Genomic DNA, 22,413 nt, shown 5'->3' with positions numbered 1-22,413 from the left:
CTTTCCCTCCCTACCCAACCAGTGCTGAGTTGTGGTTATGGGTATGGACATATGAACTAATTGTGCCAAATTAAAAGAGAGTGGATTTACTGTATGATAATCAGACTGGCACTGCTCAGCCACTAAATAAAACAGGGATAACTCCATGGTTCAGCTTTCATTTACAATGGGATAGGAGCAGAAAATTAAAGTTACAATAGAGCAATGGATTTGTCCCTGACCACCTTCCTCCACCTCCCAATTCTGTGTAATTGTTCATCTGTCCATATCCTGTGTGCTACAGGTAATGTTAAATGTAAGCTCTGATAAAAGCAAGATAGAACTCAGCTTCTGAAAATTACCTGATACTAGGATGAAGGGATATGGATCTTTTTTATATTATTTTTATTTTGAAGCCAGGAAGACGAGATTTTCTTCTCTTTGTACTTAGAAGTTAAGGTCAGGGAGAGAAAGAAACTGGCTTTTCTGATTGGGTTCAATATCATAGCAATACTCTTTGATTTTGATTGTTTGGTTCAGGGTTGTATTTTGATCAGCTAGATTTCTCGTAAGGATTTGAAACTCATCCCTTCAGCAACAACCTTGTGGAGAGATGTAGAATACAAACTGAATTTTAAATGAAGTTCTGCTTTTACACTAGTCAGTAAGTCAGTGCCATATTTCATGTTTTCTTGTAGTAGTCACTTTGGACCCCTTAATTGTATCATGCATTCAACGAAATGTGTATTAGTTTGATCTCACTGGGTTCAGTGGCTACACTAGAATGCTAAGCAAAGTCTATTATCTGCTCAAACAGCTGGATTAAATCTGTAAGAGGATTACTTAACTTTAAAAAGCATTTACAAGCTAACTGTTGATTTTGGAGGGTTTTTTTGAGAAAGTGAGAAAAATCGGCTGATGTACTTTGTGTGGGAAATCATTGGTACAGTATGCTTTATGTTATTAAAATATGTTTGCCCGTAATACAGAGAATTTTAAAAAGATTCAACTCCTAACAGTGTGTAATGAATAAGGTTTTTGTAATCCAATCAAGGAAGTAAACACACACAGAACTTCACTTACGATACTATTCTGTGGTGGATTTCTTGTGTTTTGGTTTTTAATTAATACAACTGTTTAATTCATATGAACATTTTGAGATCATTCAAATACTGTATTCTTGAAACCGCACAGAAGACTGATTTTGAGATTTCAGGTCACTTGTTTCTGTAGTATTCTTTGCATTAAGAGATGTATTTAAAAATATATAAGACCTGTTTCTTTGGAAGGGAGATGTATATATCTTGTCAAATTTTTTTTTGAAATCGTTATCTTGCAAAGTGATATTTTGTTAGCTTTCATTATTTATTGACAGGTTTCTCAGCTGTCTGCTTATAAAATACCAGACAAAGAAGCTAAACAAAATACACGATGACTTGTATAATTTGTTTTTTAATTCAAAAGATAATTGAATTTACAGACTGAAATTGTCCTAAATACTTTTAAAAAGCGTGTTTAATAATTTATAGAGTTATTTGGAGCTAGTGTCAATGAGTGGTGCCTATTCTTCTTTTGGTTTTTTGCTGATGTGCTTCAGTGTTAGGCAAGTTCCAAAAATAAGTTTAAATTTCCCTCCAATCTAAACTGTCCTAAGAACTTCATGCTGTAGGGACTCCATATAATTGTTTGGATATAAATACCAGAGCAGAGATGCAATTTAAGCACAGAAATGGAAGTCAGAAGGCCTTAGGTTCATTCCTGGCTGTTGCAACCTCACATAGGATACCCTATCTTTCTGTGCTTTAGTTTCCCCAATTTTATTTGGATGAAAACACATCCAAATCTCTCATGGCTCCTGGGAGAATTCACTATTAATGCTAATTAAGACTTTGCAAATTGTTATTGTTATCATTATATTATTATTGCCATCATATTGTTATGTAAATATATCTAGCATCCTTGTTAGCACCATTATCAGGACTAAAGATAGAAATCTAACTCCTGCTCTCAGGTGCAGCTCCATTACTTACTTTTTGTCTTTATATCTAAGTTTGTATGGCATGATGAAATTTGGGGGCTGATATAATAATCCCTGAATATTATGATGGTATCCTACATCTCCTCTTTATACTCTATTAATAACACTATGAGAAATGGAAGAAACACGTTGCATCATATGAATCATTGTGCAAGAGGTATTCTTGATATCCAGCTATGCTGTCTAGATCCGCTGATAATCCTTCTTATGCTTAGTCCCCTCTAATGATCTCATAAAAGTCTTACAACATACTTTACACATTCTAGCACTCTAGAAAGCCAAGTCCTGTATGCTGCACTGTGTGTGCATGATGATATAGGACCAATCTCTGCTTCATCCGAAAATTGTCTTCCTGCATTCTACCAGTGGATAACTAGAGAAGAAACGTTTGCCTTCTGCTTTGATTCCTACCAGTTCAGATGGTATAAGAAAGGTTTTTTCTCCTTTTAAAAAAATACAATACTGGTAGTTAAAATCAAGTACTTTGCTTTTCGCATAGTTCACTTTTCATTGTTTTCACAGGTCTTTTTGTATGAATTAATCTATTTTTTCTGCACTTTGGGTGTTTTATTTCTATAATTCAACACTTCTCTGTACATTTAGGTGAGAGCTCACAACCAGAAGCATTTTTCTGGATGATTATTGGATACCTGCTCAATCTAGAAATAACAACTTTGCAGGAGAATAATGGTTCAGTACATAAAATTTTCAGCTTCCATTTAGTATGTGTGGGATATTGAAACTCAGTTGCTCTTAATCCTCCTTTTGCAACAAGTGTTTGATTCAGATTCAGCCAATTCAGAGGAACAGTGATTCAATTCAGTGATTTCAGTCACTGATCCAATTCAGTTCAGCCAAACTGGATTCAAAGATTCAGCGCCAATTCGGTGATTCATCCATAGACTGTAATGGGGAATCACTAAAATACCTATAACTTTGTCATTTCTTTGCAGATTTGGATGAACAGCAGGGATGGTAGCCCCTTCTGAGGGCATGAATCCTGCCAAATTTCAAGGTGATAGGTGCAGAGGTTTCTGTGAAAGTGCACCTCAAACTGTTGAAAGCAAAACATGTATCACTGTATATGTTAAGGGGTATAGGTTGTAGCCATGTTGGTCTAAGGACATAGGCAGACAAGGTTCTTCGGGTCAATCTGATATCTTTTATTAGACCAACTGAATAGTTGGATAAATATATCTTAGCAAGCTTTCAGGTTTAAAAACCCTTTGTCAGCCTGAGGGAGCATCTGCAGTTGGTGTGTGCTCTTCCTGGATGGAATGAATAGTAAAGAAGCCAGAGGCAGGTATGCATGCAAGAAAGCCAGTCAGTGAAAATGTAATTTGAGGCATCAGGGGGTGAGAGAGAGGTGTGGGAGGACAGAATGTAGCAGGTAAAAGTGGAGAGGTACCTGGGGAGTCAGATGTCAGGCAGGTTATAGTGTGTCATAAATCCAATGTCTATATTGAGTCCATGAGTTTTTGTATCTAGGAGGTTGATGAAGTGAAGTTCATAGGCTCATCTGTGAAGGGTTTTTTGTAAATTTCCTTTGAGGATCAGGACTAGATTGGAGAGAGTGTGGTTTTCTTGTGAGAAATGTGCCCCCGCTGATAATTGGGTGTTCTTGTCTTTAATAGATGTCCGGCCTGGTGCCCGTCTGAGGAGAAGCAAGGGCAAGGGGGTGTTGCCTCTTGAGATGCAGCAGCATTGCCATGGTGGTGAAGTGTTTCACCTCCTTGCCCCAGCTGATCTGCTTTCAGCAGTGCTGGCAGGTAGCATACATGGCATCATCTGCCACCTCAGAATGATCCTACACTACACTACTACCCCCCTCCTGGGTTGAGGGTGGGGATCCTGCCTTATCCCCCTCCTCACCAGGCAGAGACACATCAATGCGGGGAGCTGAGCCACCTGCCCCCACAACCTCCTCTGAAGTGCCTTCCAGAAGAGATCTGGCTCTAGGGGAACCTTGAGGGGTGTGGAGCACAAACTCAGCTTCCCCCTCCTTCCCCAGAATTTACTTAGCTAGGGCACTCAGGTCCCCTGGTTCCAGATTCAGCTCATTCTCTGGCATTGGAAGGCTCACACTGGGAACTGAAATTGGAGTGGAGACTGTCATGTTGGTGCTGGTGGTTATTACTGGTGTTACTGGAGGTGGAGTAGACACTGCTCCCACCTTCTTACTCCCACTAGCAGCATAAAACTCATTACTGCCAGGAAAGAGGGTGCGTCTATGTTGGGGGGGGGTGGATTTTGCAGCTCTCCCTCTGCCCCCTCTCCCTCTCCTGCCAAAAGACCTGGCACCTGCCTTTCCAGGACATTTCATGTTTGCTGTGCTGCAAAATGTGTGTGTGTATGTTGTGCTTTCCTGCACAATGATAATGACGCACTATCAGGGAAAGCACAGATTTCTTTTTGTGCGGGGAATAAAAAAAGACAGACTAACAAGAACAAATAAGAGGATTTTCGGGGGAAGAATAAGTTGAAAGGGATAACAGTAGGGATGGTAGGCAAGGGTAAGTAGGAAAAAAATCGGATACAACTTGCTAGCAAGAAACTAGCTAGTGCTACCAAGCCAGAGCCTTTCAGATACAGCTGCTGCTGCATGACAGACACAGCTCAAAAAGGCACGGAAACAGATCACTTCACATACAGCCTTATATGTTGTTTCTATGTCCCTCCCCGCAGAGTACTGTGATTGGAAGGGAACTCAAGAGAAAGATCAGTCACTGGCCAGCTGCAGATGTCAATATCAGAGCAGTCTCTCCCACTCCCTTCCTTCTCCCTCTTCTCAATTTCTGTTTCCTGCAAGCCTGTCTTCCAAATCTCTGAATCTTTACGAATCTTTTCCAAATCAATTCAGATGCTTCCGATTTGATTTGGACCTTGAATGCATCTCCCGATTCAATGTGGATTTGGAGATTCGGCTGCCAAATTTGGCTGAATCTCCTCCAAATCGAATCGGCTACTGAAGTTTTGCACAGCCCTAATTTTTAGTTTTTTTATTGTTTCAGTGACCAGATTCATAGTAATCTTAGGTGAAAGGTGACTGACCACTATTTATGGATGTTTAGTAGTCTATTTCAGTAAGGAGTCCCTTTCTCATTACTTTGCACCTAGCTAATCTAAATTAGATCATTATAAAACTCCAAGCAATACAATTATGGCATTGTGCTTTTATTTTTTTGAAGAAAGGGCAAATTTGGAGAAAGGCCACACTGAGATTGGAGCTTATTTTAACTTAATAACTACAATGTTTTTGGTTAGTTTAGAAATGTGTGTTCTTTAAAAAAAGCATTCAGCATGATTTCACTTGGAAAATGATATTATTTTAACTGAAAACAAATCTAAAAATTAGAGCATGCAAGAACAAGGTTCATTTCAGTTACTTTATATTGCTGTATGCAGGGATATTTAGGAACACTGACACTGTATAAGCAAAGCTCTTACTCTTGATTCATTTTCAAAAGGTAAATTTGAATTGTTTCAAAACCGTTTCCTTAATGAATGTCTGGAGCACAGGGATATTTTGAATATTGAATATAGTGTCCGTTCCTGTAAACTTTTACTGCCAGATTTTGTGTTTAGTAGCACAGGTAGTTCTAGTCATGTCAATACTGCTCCTACAAATGAGTATTTGCAGGACTGGATCATTATCTTCCATAATATTTAGATAATCATTATTGTACTAGATATTTTTTTCCATTTACTTTCATCATAATTTGAACACTGTACAACATATAAATCCCTAACTACAAAATGGGCAGGTATCTTCTATGTCCGTGAACACACAAGTGTATTCATTCTGGAGTATGCAGCCAACTCCTAGAGCAGTGCTTCTCCACTAGGGTGTTGTGGCACATCCTGATGAGGATGCACATGCAGGGGTATGTGTTTCCCACAGGACAAATAGCAGCAACATACATTTATGCCATTTCTGTTTGTCCTGGGCACGCCCCTGCACACATGCTTATGCACAGCTAAGTGACCCAGGTGGGAAGGGGCCTCCTGGGGCAGCAGTGGTACTGAACTGGCTACTTGGCACCTGGTCAGCAGGCAGAGCATAGTTCTGACTGGCCAGGCTTCCTTTCTGGTGGTGTACACTGCTGCCCTGTGTGCTGCAGCACTTTTTTCAGTGGCAGTTTTTTTGGACACCAGGATCTCCCAGTGTCAAAAAAATTGCTGATCTGCTAATTAACAGCACAGCAAATGGGTGCACATGTGCTGCGTGTGGTTTGGCGTGCCTCAAACTTCTTTGTGGCACCACAGACCTTGTGTGTGCACTCATTAGGATATGTCCCTGAAAAGTGCAGGCCTCGACCTCCAGCAGCCCTGCACCAACTGTTTCTGTGCTCCTAGTGGCATGGTCTGCCACAGGCTGGGGGGCTGTTTCCTGGTAGGAGGGGCTGCAGAGAATGGTCTGGCATTTAAGTCCCCAGGGGTACAGCTGCAGTGGCAAGGGCCACGCTCTCCCCCTCAAGTAGAGATGGGGGCAGGGAGGGGGCAGACAGTGGGGAAAAAAAAGAGCACAGCAGGGTTCTGCCCCTGCCATCCTCATCTGGTACCAGTCTCTGCACTAGCAGCCACTATTATCCCATTCTGCCTCCTGCAAGGGCAGTTACCTCCTTCAGGAGTCTAGTGACCTACCCAAAACTCCTCAATCTGTCCTGCCTAGCAGCCACTGTGAGCACCAAGCACCATCCAGCAGCTTTTGCCATGTTCTCAGGCATGAACAGTGTGCAGCCCTGGCAGCTGGGGGAACGCAGCTGTGCCGGCGGTAGCGTGACAGCGGTGGCGGGAGCAACGCAGCAGTGAGCAGGGAGGTCCTGCAGATGCTGCTGGCACTGTCGGTGGCTGGGGTGGGGAGCGCCAACCCCTGGTGCTGCTGGCAGCGTTGTTGGCAGCCAGGGGCTATCATGGACCGGTGGTGGGGTGGTGAGTGGCGACCGCAGACAGGCGCCACCAACAGTGTTGGTGGCACCTTTTTACAGGGGGTGCACTACCACGCAGGAGGTGCATGTGCACCCACATGCATCCCCTATGCATTGCCCCTATTCTCATGGGTTTCCTGCCCAGCCGACTTTCTCATGAGTTCCTTTTGGGGTGTTGTGGAGTGCAAGGAGGTAAAGCACTGTAAAAAAAAAGAATTAGGTTTTAAATGGGGTGCCACTAAATTCCAAAGCAAAATGATGGAGGGATGCTCCTCAGTTCAAAAAGGTTGAGAGCCATTGTTGTAGAGGGTGCAGGAAGAATGCAGAAGGGAAAGGGAAATTATAAATGGGATAATAAAACAAATGAGAAATAAACATTCCCATAATTCTTAGGTTATTGTTAGTGTTACAGTGAGAGTTATAGTTTTGTTTTAGTACCTATCATGGACCGGTGGTGCGGTGGTGAGTGGCGACCGCAGACAGGCGCCACCAACAGTGTTGGTGGCACCTTTTTACAGGGGGTGCACTACCACGCAGGAGGTGCATGTGCACCCACATGCATCCCCTATGCATTGCCCCTATTCTCATGGGTTTCCTGCCCAGCCGACTTTCTCATGAGTTCCTTTTGGGGTGTTGTGGAGTGCAAGGAGGTAAAGCACTGTAAAAAAAAAGAATTAGGTTTTAAATGGGGTGCCACTAAATTCCAAAGCAAAATGATGGAGGGATGCTCCTCAGTTCAAAAAGGTTGAGAGCCATTGTTGTAGAGGGTGCAGGAAGAATGCAGAAGGGAAAGGGAAATTATAAATGGGATAATAAAACAAATGAGAAATAAACATTCCCATAATTCTTAGGTTATTGTTAGTGTTACAGTGAGAGTTATAGTTTTGTTTTAGTACCCATAGCATGGAATCATGGGGTACTCAACAGTAAAACAAATTTATAAAAGGACACAAGCCCTCCCCACAGAATTGGAGAATCACTGCTTTAGCATAACCTTGAAGTGAAAATGGCAAAGTCATATATAACAGGAGAGAAGGCTGCTTCTGAATGAAAAGTTCATAACCTTGCCAAGCATAGATAAAAGAAAGCAATCTTTGCTGTGTCTGCTGCCTGAGCGTCCTCTAAGAGCACAGGCTGTAGCATGACATTCAGATTGCAAATCTGAGTAGCAAACAGCCATCTGGTCGTCGTTTTGGTGAACCATTCAACAAGGGCATTTTTAAAGCCTCTACAGTCACGGCTTTTCAGTATTGGGTCCCTGTATGTGTTTGTGAGGTATAAATTTGAGAAACTTGTGTAGATGATTGGATTCTAGGGGATATGCTAGTCAAATCATGATGAAAACAGAAGCTGTGACCCTTCTTTCTGTTCCTGAATATTGAATCTCTTATATAGACAGGTGAATTAATTAAACCAGTGTCTGATTTGCTGAGCCGTAAGTTGCCCTGAGATCCTGGAACCATGGACTGGAAGGCCCAGGTATATATGTACTAAAGTCACTAAATACTTTCAACATGCTGTATTTAATAGTTGTTTTGTCACTACCACACTAGGCAGTATAGTTTAGCACATTTAGCATTGGACTGAGACTTATGCAACCTGGATTCTCTTCTCATCTCTGGATTGCTGGATGACCTTGGGCAAGTCTCTTGCCCTTTCTATGCCTTGGTTTCTGCATTTTTAAAATGAAGAAAATGAATACCGATCTCCGTTGTAATGTCCTTTGAGACTTTTGGTAAAAAGCTTGTATAGGCAAGAGCTAGGTTTGGGGCGGGGGGAAGGGGCATTTAATACTAAGAAGGAAACTTTTGGGCTAATGAGATTTCCCAGAAGATCCAATCCTCATGCTGGAATTGCCCCATGAATGGTGGCATTTGTGCCTTATATTGGCAGGAAGAGGACACTTTGTTTAAATGACCCATCAAGACCTTCCTCATTGTCTGAAACAGGATTAATCTCTCTATGCTTTCAAAGAGTAGCTATACTTTTTTTTTAACGTCCTATATGGTTGGATGACCGTAGTCAGCCCCAGATTTATTTTTGAAGACTTCTGGTTATCACCTTTTTTACCTCAGGAACAAAACAGTTAACCATTTGGATATTTTGATTATTATATTTGGGGATTTGAGCTAATGGGTCATTGAGTCATTCCGGGCATGCTTCAGCCTTGTCCCTACATGAAGGGTCATGTTTTTGAGAGATTTACCTGAAGCAAAAGCAAACTGCTTTTAGAAGGAGAGAGGAAGCTGCTTATCAGCTATTTGATTGTGACTGATAGATCTGCATGCTCCTATAGGGAGTGTAAATCACTGTCAGTTTAGCCCTGAATAAAACAGGATTAAAATGGCAACATTTTCCCTCCATTTATACTGTCAAAGGAGCAGCAGATGTGAAAGTTCCAGCATAACTTTTATGCCCAGTGTGTAAGTTCTGTTTGTACCCATAGCATTTTTTAAATGAAAGTTGAGGCTATGGAGAACAAGATGATACCTTCAGAGAGGTACAGGAGCATGTACAAACTCTTTTTGGGTCTTGCTTGCCACTAGAGCTCAGGCTTTATGTGGGGCTGGGTAGGGGAGGGTGGAGAGATTGCTGACCTATATGTTAAAGCTGATATAAGCAGGGACGTATACAGCAGATAATTAGCAGTAGTGCAGCCTTGCTGTGCTATACCTCATTGTGTCCCTCCCCTCCTGACATTAACCTCTGCTTTCTCAGAAGTGGCAGCTGGCAGCAGGTGTGCCAATATGGCACTGCTTTGGCAGTGTTGACAGCAGTGGTTGGCAGAGCCAGTGTACAAAGTAGTAGAAACCACATGTGCTAGCTTTGTACCTACCATGGCTAGGGACAGACATTCAAAAAGCCTGAACCTGAATAGATTCACTCTTTGCAGGTTAGTCTAAGGTGTGTAGTTTAAACTGATCACTAACTGGACAGACATGCTCTGGTAAATCAGAAAATGCAGGCATGTGTCTATAGTGGTTGAAGCTAGAAGCTGGGGGTGGGGCACTAGAGCATGCCTGCCAGCCACTGCAAAAGGGGAGGGAAGTGAGATGCCCTCTAGGACTCTTACCCCTCCCTGCTGGAGCAGAGGGGGTGTGGCCAGGCACCAGCCGGGGCTAGCACCACACACAGGATGCCAGTCACCAGCCGAGGGGTGCTGCCAGACTGAGGAGTGGGGAAAGTCCTTTCTCTGACACAAGCATGTATTGATCACAGCAATTTGCAAAGCATACAACAGGGAACTACCAAAAATCTTGTCCTAAGCTACAATACAGCCCAGTAAAACACAGCATACACAACTTAGTTTAACTTAAAATGTAAAGCAGGAAGACAAGGGAAAGCCTTGCATAGGTCTTACTAATCCTGAGGGCAGAGTGTTTCCTTACAGCCAGGCATTCTGAAAGGCTTTGTTTAGGTTTTACAGATTCTGTTTTATAATGTAAATGTAGCTCTCTGCATTCTTTGGTCTGCAACTTCCAGCCAGAAGCTGTCTGCAACTTCCCTTGACTTCATCTCAAGCACATATGGTGATGATTGTCAGGTCTTTGCCAACACTTCCCACCTCTTAGTCTGATCATGTAGGTCTTAGCTCTGGGCTCACAGGTGCAGCAGGTCTTGCCTTTCTCCCCTGCTCCGGGACTGCTGTGGAATTAATCCCCTCCCTGGCTGCAGGGAAGTTGGACACAGGGAGAAATTAGCTCTGTCTCTGCCTGGCTGCAGAAAAGCCGTGAAGGTCCCCAGGGTTTGCCAATGGGGGGATGGGAGGAGGGGAGAAGAGGAGAAGAATTTGCCTCAGGGGCAATGGCAGGTCAGCATCAGGTCATACCCCACCCCTGCTCTGGTTAGAGAGCAGAGGGGAGGGGCCAGCTCAGCTCTCTGGAGCAGAACCCAGTCCAGAGGGCATGCAAGGATGCTAGGGGTCTCTGATTTTACTTAAACTAGCAAGGGGGTCTGGAACAGACATTGCATAAACCAGTTTGAGCCAAATCAGTTAAGTCTGATACTACATTCGACCAGGTTTATCTCAACCAGTTTTGGCCATTTTCAAACATGTTTATATGTGCACTGAATGTCTGTTCTGTTACAGGTTTAAACCAGTTTCTGATTACTTAAACTGGTTTATGTGTAATGTCTGTCCCTAGCCTAAGTTTCCCATGGACTTCTTATTTCATGACACAAAATAAAATGTAACCAACTCAAAAGTTTGCTTCTGTTATTACTTATTTCCTCCATAAGTCAGTCCCACTTTTCCGGCTGAGTTGAATGTCTAAATCTGTAGAGGCTGATGAGACTGGAAGGTTTTCTGGGTGTGAACATTGGCCAATGAACCAGGTTTCCCATAATATTAATTATCTGCCTTTCAAAGGTCATAGACAAAACTCAAGTCTTGATTTGTCAGTAAAGATAGTAAATTTCAACCCCGCTCCCTGCCTGGAATTAATGTCACAATTGATGCAGCATGGCTTAGCTAAAACCAGTGACTCATCGTTTCAATTTTTTTCCGTGTTTTGTTACAATGCTTATTTGTTTTCTTCCCAGTTTTTCAGTGTTTGGGGAAATATCCAACCAAACCCCACAGGGATACACCAGCACATGGTGTATATCATAATTATTTTATCTAGTTTTCTTTTCTCATGTACAGAAGATATTTCCCAGAATATTTTGACCTTCTGGTGAACAAATGCCATGCTAAAACTTTCAGAGCTTTTCTTGTCACCAAAAGCATAAGATGTGATACTTTATTCTCTCCCTTTTAACATAGTAGTCTAGCAGAAATAATTGTGATAGGAATAGTGTGTAAATCCATCTACACTGTGCTAAAACGAGCTTTTTCATTTCCTAATAGTCTGTGTGGAATCATTGGAGATCTATTGTACCTATCCTCTGCATATATATGCCATATATTTATGCATCCTGTGTTAAGAGTTTTACAGCGATTTCTTCTTTTTTTCCTTGGTATTCTTGCCAGTCCTGTGGATCTGCTTGCCATCTTTGTTACTTTACATACAACCCTGCCCTTTCACGTCTGTATTCTAGGTGCTACCCTTTCAGCTAAGAGTGTGGAGAAATGCTTGTGGAGTGAAATAAAAGACTAGAATGGTAAAATGCACCCTAGTTGCTTCTAAGGAATAGGGAAAGCTATGAGCAATTCTAGCTTTACACATGCAAAGCACATTTCTACAGGGGTTGACCCTACTGCTTTCAAGAGCACTGAGACAAAAATTGATTATATTACTTGCTTAACAACTCTAATCTAGACCCTTGCTTCTTGACCTTGTCTGTTCCTGATTCTCAAGGGTCAAGCTCTGATCACCCACATCCCAGTCATCCCCTGATATAGAGATTAGATCTTTATACATATGGAAAAGGAAGATTACCAGGTTTCCAAAGGAGAAAATGCATCACATTCATGGGAGATTAAGATACATTCGATTTAAAAAAACCATTGAATTACAGATTGGAAAGCTAAATTTAAGTAATGGTGAAGGTTCTCATAATTTTTCCTCTTTCACTAAGTACACACTTAGTGAAAGAGGTTCTTAGATTCTTAGAGCTAAAACAACAATTTCATCTTTATGTGCCTTAGCAGTACTTACATAGCGGTGTAGCTACAATATTTGGAACCTACACACAGTTAGGATTCTGTTTGCAGTTGCAGAGCTGTGCCAGGCCTAAGCCTCCCTTCCCAACATAGGATTTAGGCCATGCTGACTAACCCACTTAGCTTCATAGATGGAGAAAAATGAAATATCATGCCAATGTCAGTTTTAAAACCTCTAGAATATTTCCAAGCTTTCCTGCAAAACCTATGGCACATAAACAGTCCATGTGGTACAGTACTAGAGAGTGCCTAAAACAAATCCTGAAAGGCACATATTCTCTGATTTAATTTATATGGCAAGTCCATTTGCAGATATCAGCTCTTATTCAAGCTATTCTACTGCAAGTAAATGCCTTAGGAAATCATTTATATCAGACCTCTGAAGTCATTTGAAAACAACAAAGCAATTTACACTCTTGGTAATGATGAAGCTGTCTTAAAGGAAGGTGTAGACTCCTTGAAACTAAGTACAGGAAAACCAGGCGTAAAGGTAGATGGAGGGGAACATACATGTATTTGCACTATTTTGGTTTGTTTTGAATGCTTAAGTTTAAATTCTCATTTTTCTTTTGGGGAGTTTAGGTAGCAATCAAAAGAATACATAGAGACAGATCATATCCAGTTTTTTACAGCAGTTTTCAGAAGTGTGACCAGTAGAAGTCAGGCAAAGGTTTTTAACGGACCAAAATGTAGGTCATCACCCTAGGTGAGCAGGCAGCTGTAGTTGTAAGGGACAGGGATGTGGGCAGGTACACATTAGAGCCAGAAGCCAGAAGCTGGCTGTCAGAAGGCAGGGGTCTGGACTTGAGTCAGAGGAAAGGAAAGGAGTCATCATGGAACCTGCAAGTCTGCAGCAAAAGGGTCAGAAGATAGACGCCAGGGTTGAAGATGAAGCCAGGATGCCAACAAGCAGGATTTAGACAACTAGGAAAAAACACACAAGAATCAGAAACCCAAGATAGAGAGGTATCCTGGTGAGTAGCATGCTAGGTACTGAAAGAGCTGCTGTTGATAATCAGGTACAGAGCCATGTTTAGTCTGAAGTCAAGCAGAGGACAGGGGAGATTTACACCTTACAGACTAACTAAATTAGATAGATCGCACATGCTGTGAAAAGCAGCTCTGCTTATGGCAGCTGGGGCTATCCGCAAGTAGTTAGGCCAGGCCCAGACAACTAGGGCCAGTTGGGGACAATTTAGCCTGCCTGCTCCCCTGTCTCCTGACATTAGCTTAACAGCACAAGCCATTGAACCCATCAGCTTAGCTCTGGTCCAGGATAGAATATTGCCCCATGTGCTCTAGGCATATATGTAGAGTTCTATTTTGGCTGAGTAGAGTAGAGTGCTGTTTGCCTACTCTTAATTGTACTGTCAGCTTCTCAGGAGAGGGTTCTGGCTGCTCTGGGGTTCTAGCCTGTTATTGATAGTGCGTGGGGCATTTGCAGATCATTATACAGGATTGATCTAATGAAGAAATGTTTGGGGCTTTTTGTTGTTGTTTGACTTCTCAACTTAAATTTTACGTTCCAATTATGTTGTTACAGCAGAAGTATATTGTGCATCTCCTGAGGGAGCAAACATGAGGTCTGTGCACATTGCTACCTTCTTTCTTGAAGGTTGTGGATCGAATAAAAGCATTACATTAGTAAAGCATTGTTGGTTGTAGCAGTGTTGGTCTAAAGACATTTACCCAAAGAACCTTATCTGCCTTACATTAGTAAATTGTTTTTTAAATATAAGGATATCAGTTATGAGACCTCAAGGCTTGTATTAGTGTGTATGTTTTGTGTTTTAAGAAGTCAGTGATTGTGACATTGCTGTTGAAAAACATGCTTGTAGCTGTAAAAGAAAATATTCGGGAAAAAAAGCATAATTATCTTAAAGTTTCCATGGGCCTGAAGGGAGGGAATAGCATGAGACTGTCTTCTGTATGGTGGTTCTTATCCTGTTTAATTTTTTTTTAAACAAGGAGCATATCTGAAACCCTAATCTTTTTTAGGGGTGAAATATCCCCTAGTACAGAGGAACCACACTTACGTTCCATGTAGTAATTTGTGTGTGCATCATTTATTATAAAATATGTCATTGTATTACAAATGTCTCTCTTCAAAGCTCTAGCTCTCACTGGGTGCAGCTACATGTGCGCTTTACTGCATTTGACTAATTAGCTCCATAGTAAAGTGTCACAGTTTACACGTGCACCTGTTTTAGGGCCCAGTAAATTAACTAACTTCGCTTCAGGATAGTACTCTATCCTATGGCAGAGTAATTACATGTGCTCAGACTCATGTGTAAACTGCGACAGGGGCTTACTTGCTAGCTAGCCCCACGCTGTATCACCCTCATGTTCTAGCCAGCCCTTCTACTGCCCCATGCCATAAAACAGAGCCATGAATGACTGGTGCCTACCGAGACTGGGGGGATACCATGGCGGTGAGCAACGAGCGGGGACCACCCGCAGGCGTTGGTGTTGGTGGCAGCGAGCGGGGACCGCCCGCAAATGCTGGTGTTGGTGTCGGTGGCAGCGAGCGGGGACTGCCTGCAGATGCTGGCAGCAGTGTTGGTGGCGGAGGGGAGTGAAGTGGCAAGCAGCGAACGAGGGCTGCCCGCAGATGCCGGCAGCCTTGTTGACAGAGGTAGGGGGCAGGTGGCAAGCAGTGACCACCTGCAGAAACCGGTGGTGGCAGCCCATCTGGGGAGTGGGGGTATGTGTCCCCCCAGGGGCCCTGGGCCCTCTGCCAGCTCTGGGCTACTCCGCTACAACCTGCTGCAGTCCCAGGTACATGTGTAAATGCTGCACCTGGGAGCAGCTGACTCTGGCACTTCCTGACAGAGTTTATCACGTAACCCTCATTGCATGTTAGATGCACCCCTGTTAGATAACACTAGTTCACATTAAAGTAAAAAAAATGTTCAGGCTCTTATGTTTAGCCCCCAAGCCACTAGTGTTATGAGGCTTCCGCACTGTCTGTGCAATCCATAGAATTCTTCTCTTTGGTAGAAGGAGGGATTTTATTTTAGTGTGTTTAAAGCCTATTCTAGGAATGAGTTACATTCAACTCAATTAATAGCTTTCATGAACAGTGAAATACGTGCTTTGAGACTTTTAAGGTGTTTTGCTAGTTCAGTCCATATTTTGTATTGGCTTTCTGCATTAAATCTTCTTTAGTGTAGTTAGAATATTTACATTTTCGCTTCCACGTGGGGTATCTGCTGATGGGATGTAATAGTGCAGAATGCAAATGACTGTCTGCCTACTTTACATACCGTAAATAAATTGGTATAGAGCATTTGACATGGCACTGTTGGTGCCTGCCACTTTAAGTTCTAGAGCAGGTAGCAACCAGGTGCTTGAGAACAGTGACCATTTTGAAACCCAGGATATATATAGATTGAAGCACCAGTTTGCTGCTGCAGCTGTGAGAGAGACATCAGTTGGTGGAGCTGAGACTCAGGAACAGCTTGGAAGTTAATGGGCTGGGGCTGTGGGGATGGAGGAGGCTCCTGGTCCTGGGCATGACCTAAAACTGCACCCTGCTAGGGATGGGTGGCCTCTTGGGGCTCCTGGTGGTGCGGAAACCCCCAGGAAATGCCAAGTCAGATACACCAAGGCGGGTTGGGGCATCTTAATAACCCCAGCTCCCACAAGCAGGTGGGTAACCCTGTAGTAGGTCCCGAGACGGTGGACCCATGTAAGACAGTGTGGGCTAGTTGCTCAGAAGCCTGACTTGAGGCACCCATGACTGGTCAGTGCTAGGGCCAGAAGGGTCTAAAGGGCCAGGGGCCCACTGTGAGGGACACCCAGAGTCAAGGACCTGGGGTTCTGACTGGCCTTGGAGGTGAGGCAAGGGCCTGTGTGGCCAAAGGTCCCGGGGGGGCCACACCCGAGAGGGGGAAGAGTGCAGGGAGCTTGGCAGCTCAGAATGAGGGTGGAGTAGATCGCCTGATTAGGAGGGATCTAGTTGGGGTCCAGACTAGAGGGTTCTGGGGCCCAGTGTGGGGCTGGAGAGGTTAAGCACTTAGGTGCCATCTGGAAGGCATGGGTTGCGGGGTAGGGAAGGTTCAGAGCCGCAGATAGCACCCCTGGCATCAGGGCAGGAAATGGGCAGCCTCCTGCCTATTTAACACCATAATTATGAATCATCAAGGCATGGCAGGCGAGGGAGGTGGGCGGTTATCCCAGAAATAGGTGGGTGGGCCAACTTCTGACTGGCCCGGGGAAAGACCCCCTGTTACAGAGCATATTACACTAATTTAGAACAGGAGTATGAAATGGAACATTTGTCCTATATTGATCAATACCATGTGTTTCATGCATGGAATGTCTGTGGTAGACTTGTATTAGTTACTAAGGGTTTTCTTTTCTGTTCTTTCCTTTTTTTTTTAATTGACTCTCTCTGCTCTAAATTTAAGGACCACTAGTGATCTTGGTGGATTACAGAGAATTTGATTCTCTTTTAACTTATTCTGATGTTATACTGGCCTAAATGTTCAATAGAATTGTACCAGTATGGAGCAAGAATTAGTCTCATTGCCTCTGATCCAGGAGATCGCAGTCCAGATATGTCCAAAGTATATTTTGCCTCCTGTTGTTCATTTGTATTAATGTGGCATTTTAAGGGCCAGATTCTATTCCACCTTTTAGGTGTCTCAAGTGTGATTCTATAACATCCTGCAGAAATCCTGAAAATACATTAATTAATCTAATTCTGTAACAAATCATCACCTTACCCTGTCTCAAAAAACAGCAAGGAAGAGGAGGACTGCTTATGCATCTATGAGGTGAACTAGAATCTGAACCCAAGGGTCTATAGCCATGATAATGCCACCTTTGCACCTGTTTTGGACACTAAAGGCTTTCTCTTTCCTTATGTCATAGGGCTGCTGTTAAGGTTGACTCAGGGGCTGTAACATTTCACAGATTTAAGAAAGAGAGGACTGTTTGTGCTCTCTGGAACTCATTGTCCCTTTCCTGGTCCAGGCATAGCAGGGTATCTTAAAAGAACTCTGTAAGACTTGTATTTGCACAGGAGTTTTCCTGAAGGGATTTGAAGTTTTTCTTTGTAGAGAGAGTCTTTTATTGCAATTTTACTTCTTTAAAAAAAACAAACTTGTTCTAAAAAATTGCAGTTGTCTAAGAGTGTTTTGATTTAGTGTGTTATTGCTAATATAAAGAGTAAATGTAAGAAAAACTGAATGAAAGAGAAACTGCATATTAGGGGAATGTAGCAATGTGGAAGAGGCAACTAGATTAGAATGACACCCAAACCTCCAAGCACCTATAAGGGGATTGGAGAGAGAATGTTCTCCCATCACAGATTTGCCTCTTTAACGAGTTAATATTTAAGGGGAATTAATTGTGGCCTTGCAAGTAATCCTGATGAGATCTAAGGGTCTAATCTCTGTTCTGTCCCAGATTTCCTATATAACCACAAGGAAGTCCTTTAATCTCTTTGTCTTTGTTTCTCCATCCCTAAAACAGGGATACTAATACTCCCTTACCCCACAAAACATTGCAAGAATAAATCAATTGATGTTTTTATCTTTGTGGATATCACTGTGATGAGCACCATAAAAAGTTTTCACATTTTAAAACATTGGTATGGAAGATTTTATGGGTTCACCTCTAAGTTAGGTTTGGTAAGTTTCCTTTTTAAAGGTAGAACTTTAAGTACATTAACATGTAACAGCATTAAAGATACGGACAGGGTGGCCATTGGTTCTGTTTTACAGTAGACTGTCCTTTTTTAAAAACCTTTGTCCCCTGTCCATTTCTAAATGAGGAACAGACTGCCAAAAGTCCTGTTTTTTCAATTCATTGGTAGAAATACATGTCAATCATTTGTCCTTACAATTATTGACTGTGCCTAGAGGTAGGGCAATACACAGCCAGGAGTTTCCAGCCAGGGAAGGAGGAAGGTGATCTTTTTGGGGTGGCCCTGTCCTTTGCTGCTGATTGGCTGAGGAGGCGGCAGCCCCATCCTTCACTGCTGATTGGCCAAGGGTGCTGCTCCACACCCAGGGTATATCCCGTATTTCGGGGATGCATCAGTGTCTATCCATCCTAGACATGGATAACATGTTTAGGTTATATGTTCTAAATTGCAACCCTTCTTTCTGAGGAAGAAAGTAAAATAAACAGGCTATGTTGGCCCTCCTGACCATAGAGTTCTCAACTCAACCATGCAGGGATATAGGGTGTACCACATCTCATTTTTCCTATGTATCTTTTCTCAGCAAGTTCACTCCAAATTTGGAATTCACCAGTACTCAAGAGATTAACGGAGATCCAGATAGAACACAGTGTTGTTCCCTGTAGCTTTGTCTAAAATAGGAGTGCCTAAGCTGTGGATTGGAGGCTGTATACGACTCCTGAAAAAGTAGTTAAACAAAATTTTTTTTAACTGTAGGCACACACACCTTGAAAGTTTTTGGTCCCTGGGCTTTAAGCCACAGGTTTGGTTTGCAGCCTGAAGGGTTAAAAATTTTGGCCACCCCCAGTTTAAAGGATGAGGATACACAAAAAAACCCCAAAGTGACTGACTGACTGATTATTAGGTAACAAATTAGAGGCAAATTCAAACTAAGGTTGCTTGTCTGTCTATTAGAAATTCAGTTCTGCTGAGCTCTGATTGTTATACTTCCTTCTCTGTTTTATTTCTTAAAAGGGAAGTTATCCATCCTAGCAAGTTCATACTGCTATCCATTACCTTAATATCTCGTTTGCCATGTAAAATCACCTTTTTCCTTCCTCTAGAGCTTACACGATAAAGCATTTCATAATAATTTTTATAAAAATTGAAAATGTGAACACAAAAGATAAGTGGAAAATATATGCCCATAATTTTATATCCTCTCTTATTCAAATGAACAATAGTTTATATTGTAGAGAATTTTTTTATTCATACATATTTTAGCTGATAATATTTTGGAATCCACACATTATGCTGTCATTTCTTTACTTTAATTATGATTATATGCCATCATTGTTTTGATACAGCACCACTCATTGTAAGGGCTGTCTGTAATTGAGAATGATGATTATTAGGTATTACTGGTTAACTAATGATAGTGCTCAGCTTTGTATAGACCAGCTTGCTTAGCTTGTGCAACACTTTTATGTTTGTGGTCTGCAAATACTGTGATTTAATCATGTCTCCTTATTGGATATCTTGCAGGTACAGGAGAGAGTGGCAAAAGCACATTCATCAAACAGATGAGAATCATCCATGGTTCAGGATACTCTGATGAAGACAAAAGGGGTTTCACAAAATTGGTGTATCAGAATATATTTACAGCGATACAGGCTATGATCAGAGCTATGGATACGCTCAAAATCCCATACAAATATGAACACAATAAGGTGAGATTTCTTTTTAAATACAGACCTGTAAGTTTTTCACTTTTATAGTCCAGGAAATGTCCTGAAGGGCTTTTACATTAATGTGGTTGCTTTATGGTATTTAAATTATACTGTACTGAAAGTTTAGATTAAAAAATGTCTTGTAGTTCTTGACCCATGCCTTGACTTCAGCAGTGCAAAGAAAATAGAGAATTCGCTTGACCTAGGGAGGCTTCTTGTACAGGACACGAGCATTGTTGTGGGATGGATGTTTGATCACAACATCATCTGTTGTTTTCTACCACCTCACGTTCTGCACAAGGTAGATCTCAGGTGTACCTGAAGATCTGCCCAGGTATATTTAACATAATGACAGAAAAGGCTTTACTTTTAAATATTATTAAACAAGTTAGGTTTGTTGGCATAAGTTACTTAACTTTTAGTTTTTATGTTGTATATCTGTGATTCTTAAGGATGCTACAGCATTCTGGGGTGCCTTGATATCCTTTCAAGCGTGTCCTGGGGCACCACGAAATGTTAGCACTGTTAGGTGTACAAGCATGATTCATAAAATAAACCCAGAGATTTCAAAGAGGAATCCAAATGTTTCAAAGAAGAATCCAAACCATTTTGACCTGTTTGGCTTTTCTGAGTTCTTTCCAACAGAAAAACAACTAATTTTTTCATAGCCAAAACAAAAAAAAGGGAAAACTAAGAACTAGCATTTTCTGAGGGGTGTCTAATAAAGGGTGCCTTGAGTCTAAAGAGATTGAGGACCACTGTTGCATATCTTTCAGAAAAACATACTCATAGTAAATAAGAGCAAGTGACTGCAAATATATGAGAATGCTATTAAATCACTTTTGATGCGAACCAGCAAAAGCAAACAAATTTAATTGAGGTTGATGACACCATTGCAATTTAGACCATAGGGGCATTTATACACATGCTCTGGGATGGAGGGGTGGGGTGCTTTGAACAAGCTTTAACTAAAGTGCTCCTGCCACCATTTTTCAGTGCAGGATGCTGATACACGAGACGCTGGAGTCTGCTGGAGCAGGATAATTACCATGCTCTAGCGGATTCATTTAATCAAGTCTGCTCTGTAATTACAGTGTGTTGGAGCAGCCTCACTGCATGTGTATAGGTGCTCTTGGTGATAAATTGAAGAAAAGCATTTGTAAGGTTTTAGCATTTGTAAGGTTTATCTTTGAATAACTTGGTTCCTCTCCAATGTTTTTTTGGGGGAACTTACTATTTAAGCATCAAAAGAAAAAAAATATTCATATGTAATATAACTAAGTTGTTATAAGTTATAACTAGGTTATAACTTAGGTTATTTAAATATGTATATAATATATATATTTAAAATATTTTTAAAGCAGTAAGAAGTCCAGTATCCATTTGTACATAGGTTTAGAGAACAGAACTGGGTCAGGACACTTGGCATCAAATGTCTCTGCCTCTCATTGACTCTCAGTGGAGTGGCACATTTATGTTTCATTGGTTTATGATGTGGCTTTGAGCAAGTCTTATAAGCAGGGAGAGGTCAAGTTGCCAATTAAAGTAGGGAAAATTATATTTGTTTATATTTTATACATTTAAAAATATTTGGATAAAAGTATTTTATGTAAAAGTATTTTATCCAAATACATTATTATTGAAATGCATAAATACAGGTTTAAGTCTTTTAAAAATATTTTTTTCATTCTAGTTTCTATAATAGTACATAATATCTCTTTATAGCTGTTGCAGATAGCATAATATTCAATTTTACTACTCCACTAATAAGAAATACAATGAAATGAATTAAATTTATCAAATTAAATGTATTTATAACGTACATAATCTGCCATGGATTTTTTTTTACGAACTCTCAATTAACGTTTTGTTACGGAGCGATCACAAGTTTTGGTCCAAAAGGTTTTTGGGTGTGTTTTGTTGTTTTCTCTTAAAGTACAGGCTCACTTCTCTGGGAAGCTTTTGAAATCAGTCATCTGTCTTTATGGTGATCTGGTGCAAAAATGGGATTAAGTCTTACCTATCACTAAAATACTGTTTCTGTAGTATTTACTGTTGAAACATTAAAAACTGTCAAAGAACTAGGAAATGCATACTTAAGTGAGTGTGTGCATTAATCATATTTAACAGTACTATATGCAGTAGTTAGTTGTTCTCTGTGGTGGCAGGTGAGCCAACTGTTCCTTGTTCTCTCAAGTTGCAGCAGGGGAAGTTTAGGTTAGATATTAGGAAAAGGTTTCTCATGAGGAGGTTAGTAAAGCACTGGAACGGGTTACCCAGAGAGGCTGTGGAATCTCTGTTAGAGGTTTTTAAGACCAGCTAGACAAAGCCTTGGCAGTGGTGATCTAATTGGGAATGGTCCTGCTCTGAGCAGGGGGTTGGACTAAATGACTTCCTAGGGTGCACCCAGACGAGCGCGCAGATGCAGGCCCTTGCGTTTGCTGTAGAAAAGATAGCAGCAGCCCAAATTTGTGCTGCTGTGCACACCCCTGCATGTGGAG

The 22,413-nt window shown here is 41.6% G+C and overlaps 1 protein-coding gene across 2 annotated transcripts in view; it reads left to right on the top strand.

The window, feature by feature from the left end:
* LOC102388376 (guanine nucleotide-binding protein G(q) subunit alpha) overlaps positions 1-22,413 on the top strand; it is a 195,920-nt gene that overhangs the window by 39,820 nt on the left and 133,687 nt on the right. Inside the window, exons 1-3 of one of the 2 annotated variants that reach the window (XM_025214215.1) lie at positions 4,616-4,619; positions 14,675-14,677; positions 19,728-19,912. In XM_025214215.1, coding sequence (XP_025070000.1) covers positions 19,766-19,912 — 147 coding nt within the window. In that variant the 5' untranslated portion in view covers positions 4,616-4,619; positions 14,675-14,677; positions 19,728-19,765. Of the gene's footprint in view, positions 1-4,615; positions 4,620-14,674; positions 14,678-19,727; positions 19,913-22,413 lie in introns of those variants that run through there. The other variant, XM_006032449.3, reaches the window with a different exon arrangement.

This window comes from Alligator sinensis, unplaced genomic scaffold (genome assembly GCF_000455745.1).
Source record: "Alligator sinensis unplaced genomic scaffold, ASM45574v1 scaffold728_2, whole genome shotgun sequence".
NCBI classification, from domain to species: domain Eukaryota; kingdom Metazoa; phylum Chordata; order Crocodylia; family Alligatoridae; genus Alligator; species Alligator sinensis.
The sequence above is the reverse complement of the archived record's forward strand: the minus strand, read 5'-3'. Positions and strand labels throughout refer to the sequence as shown.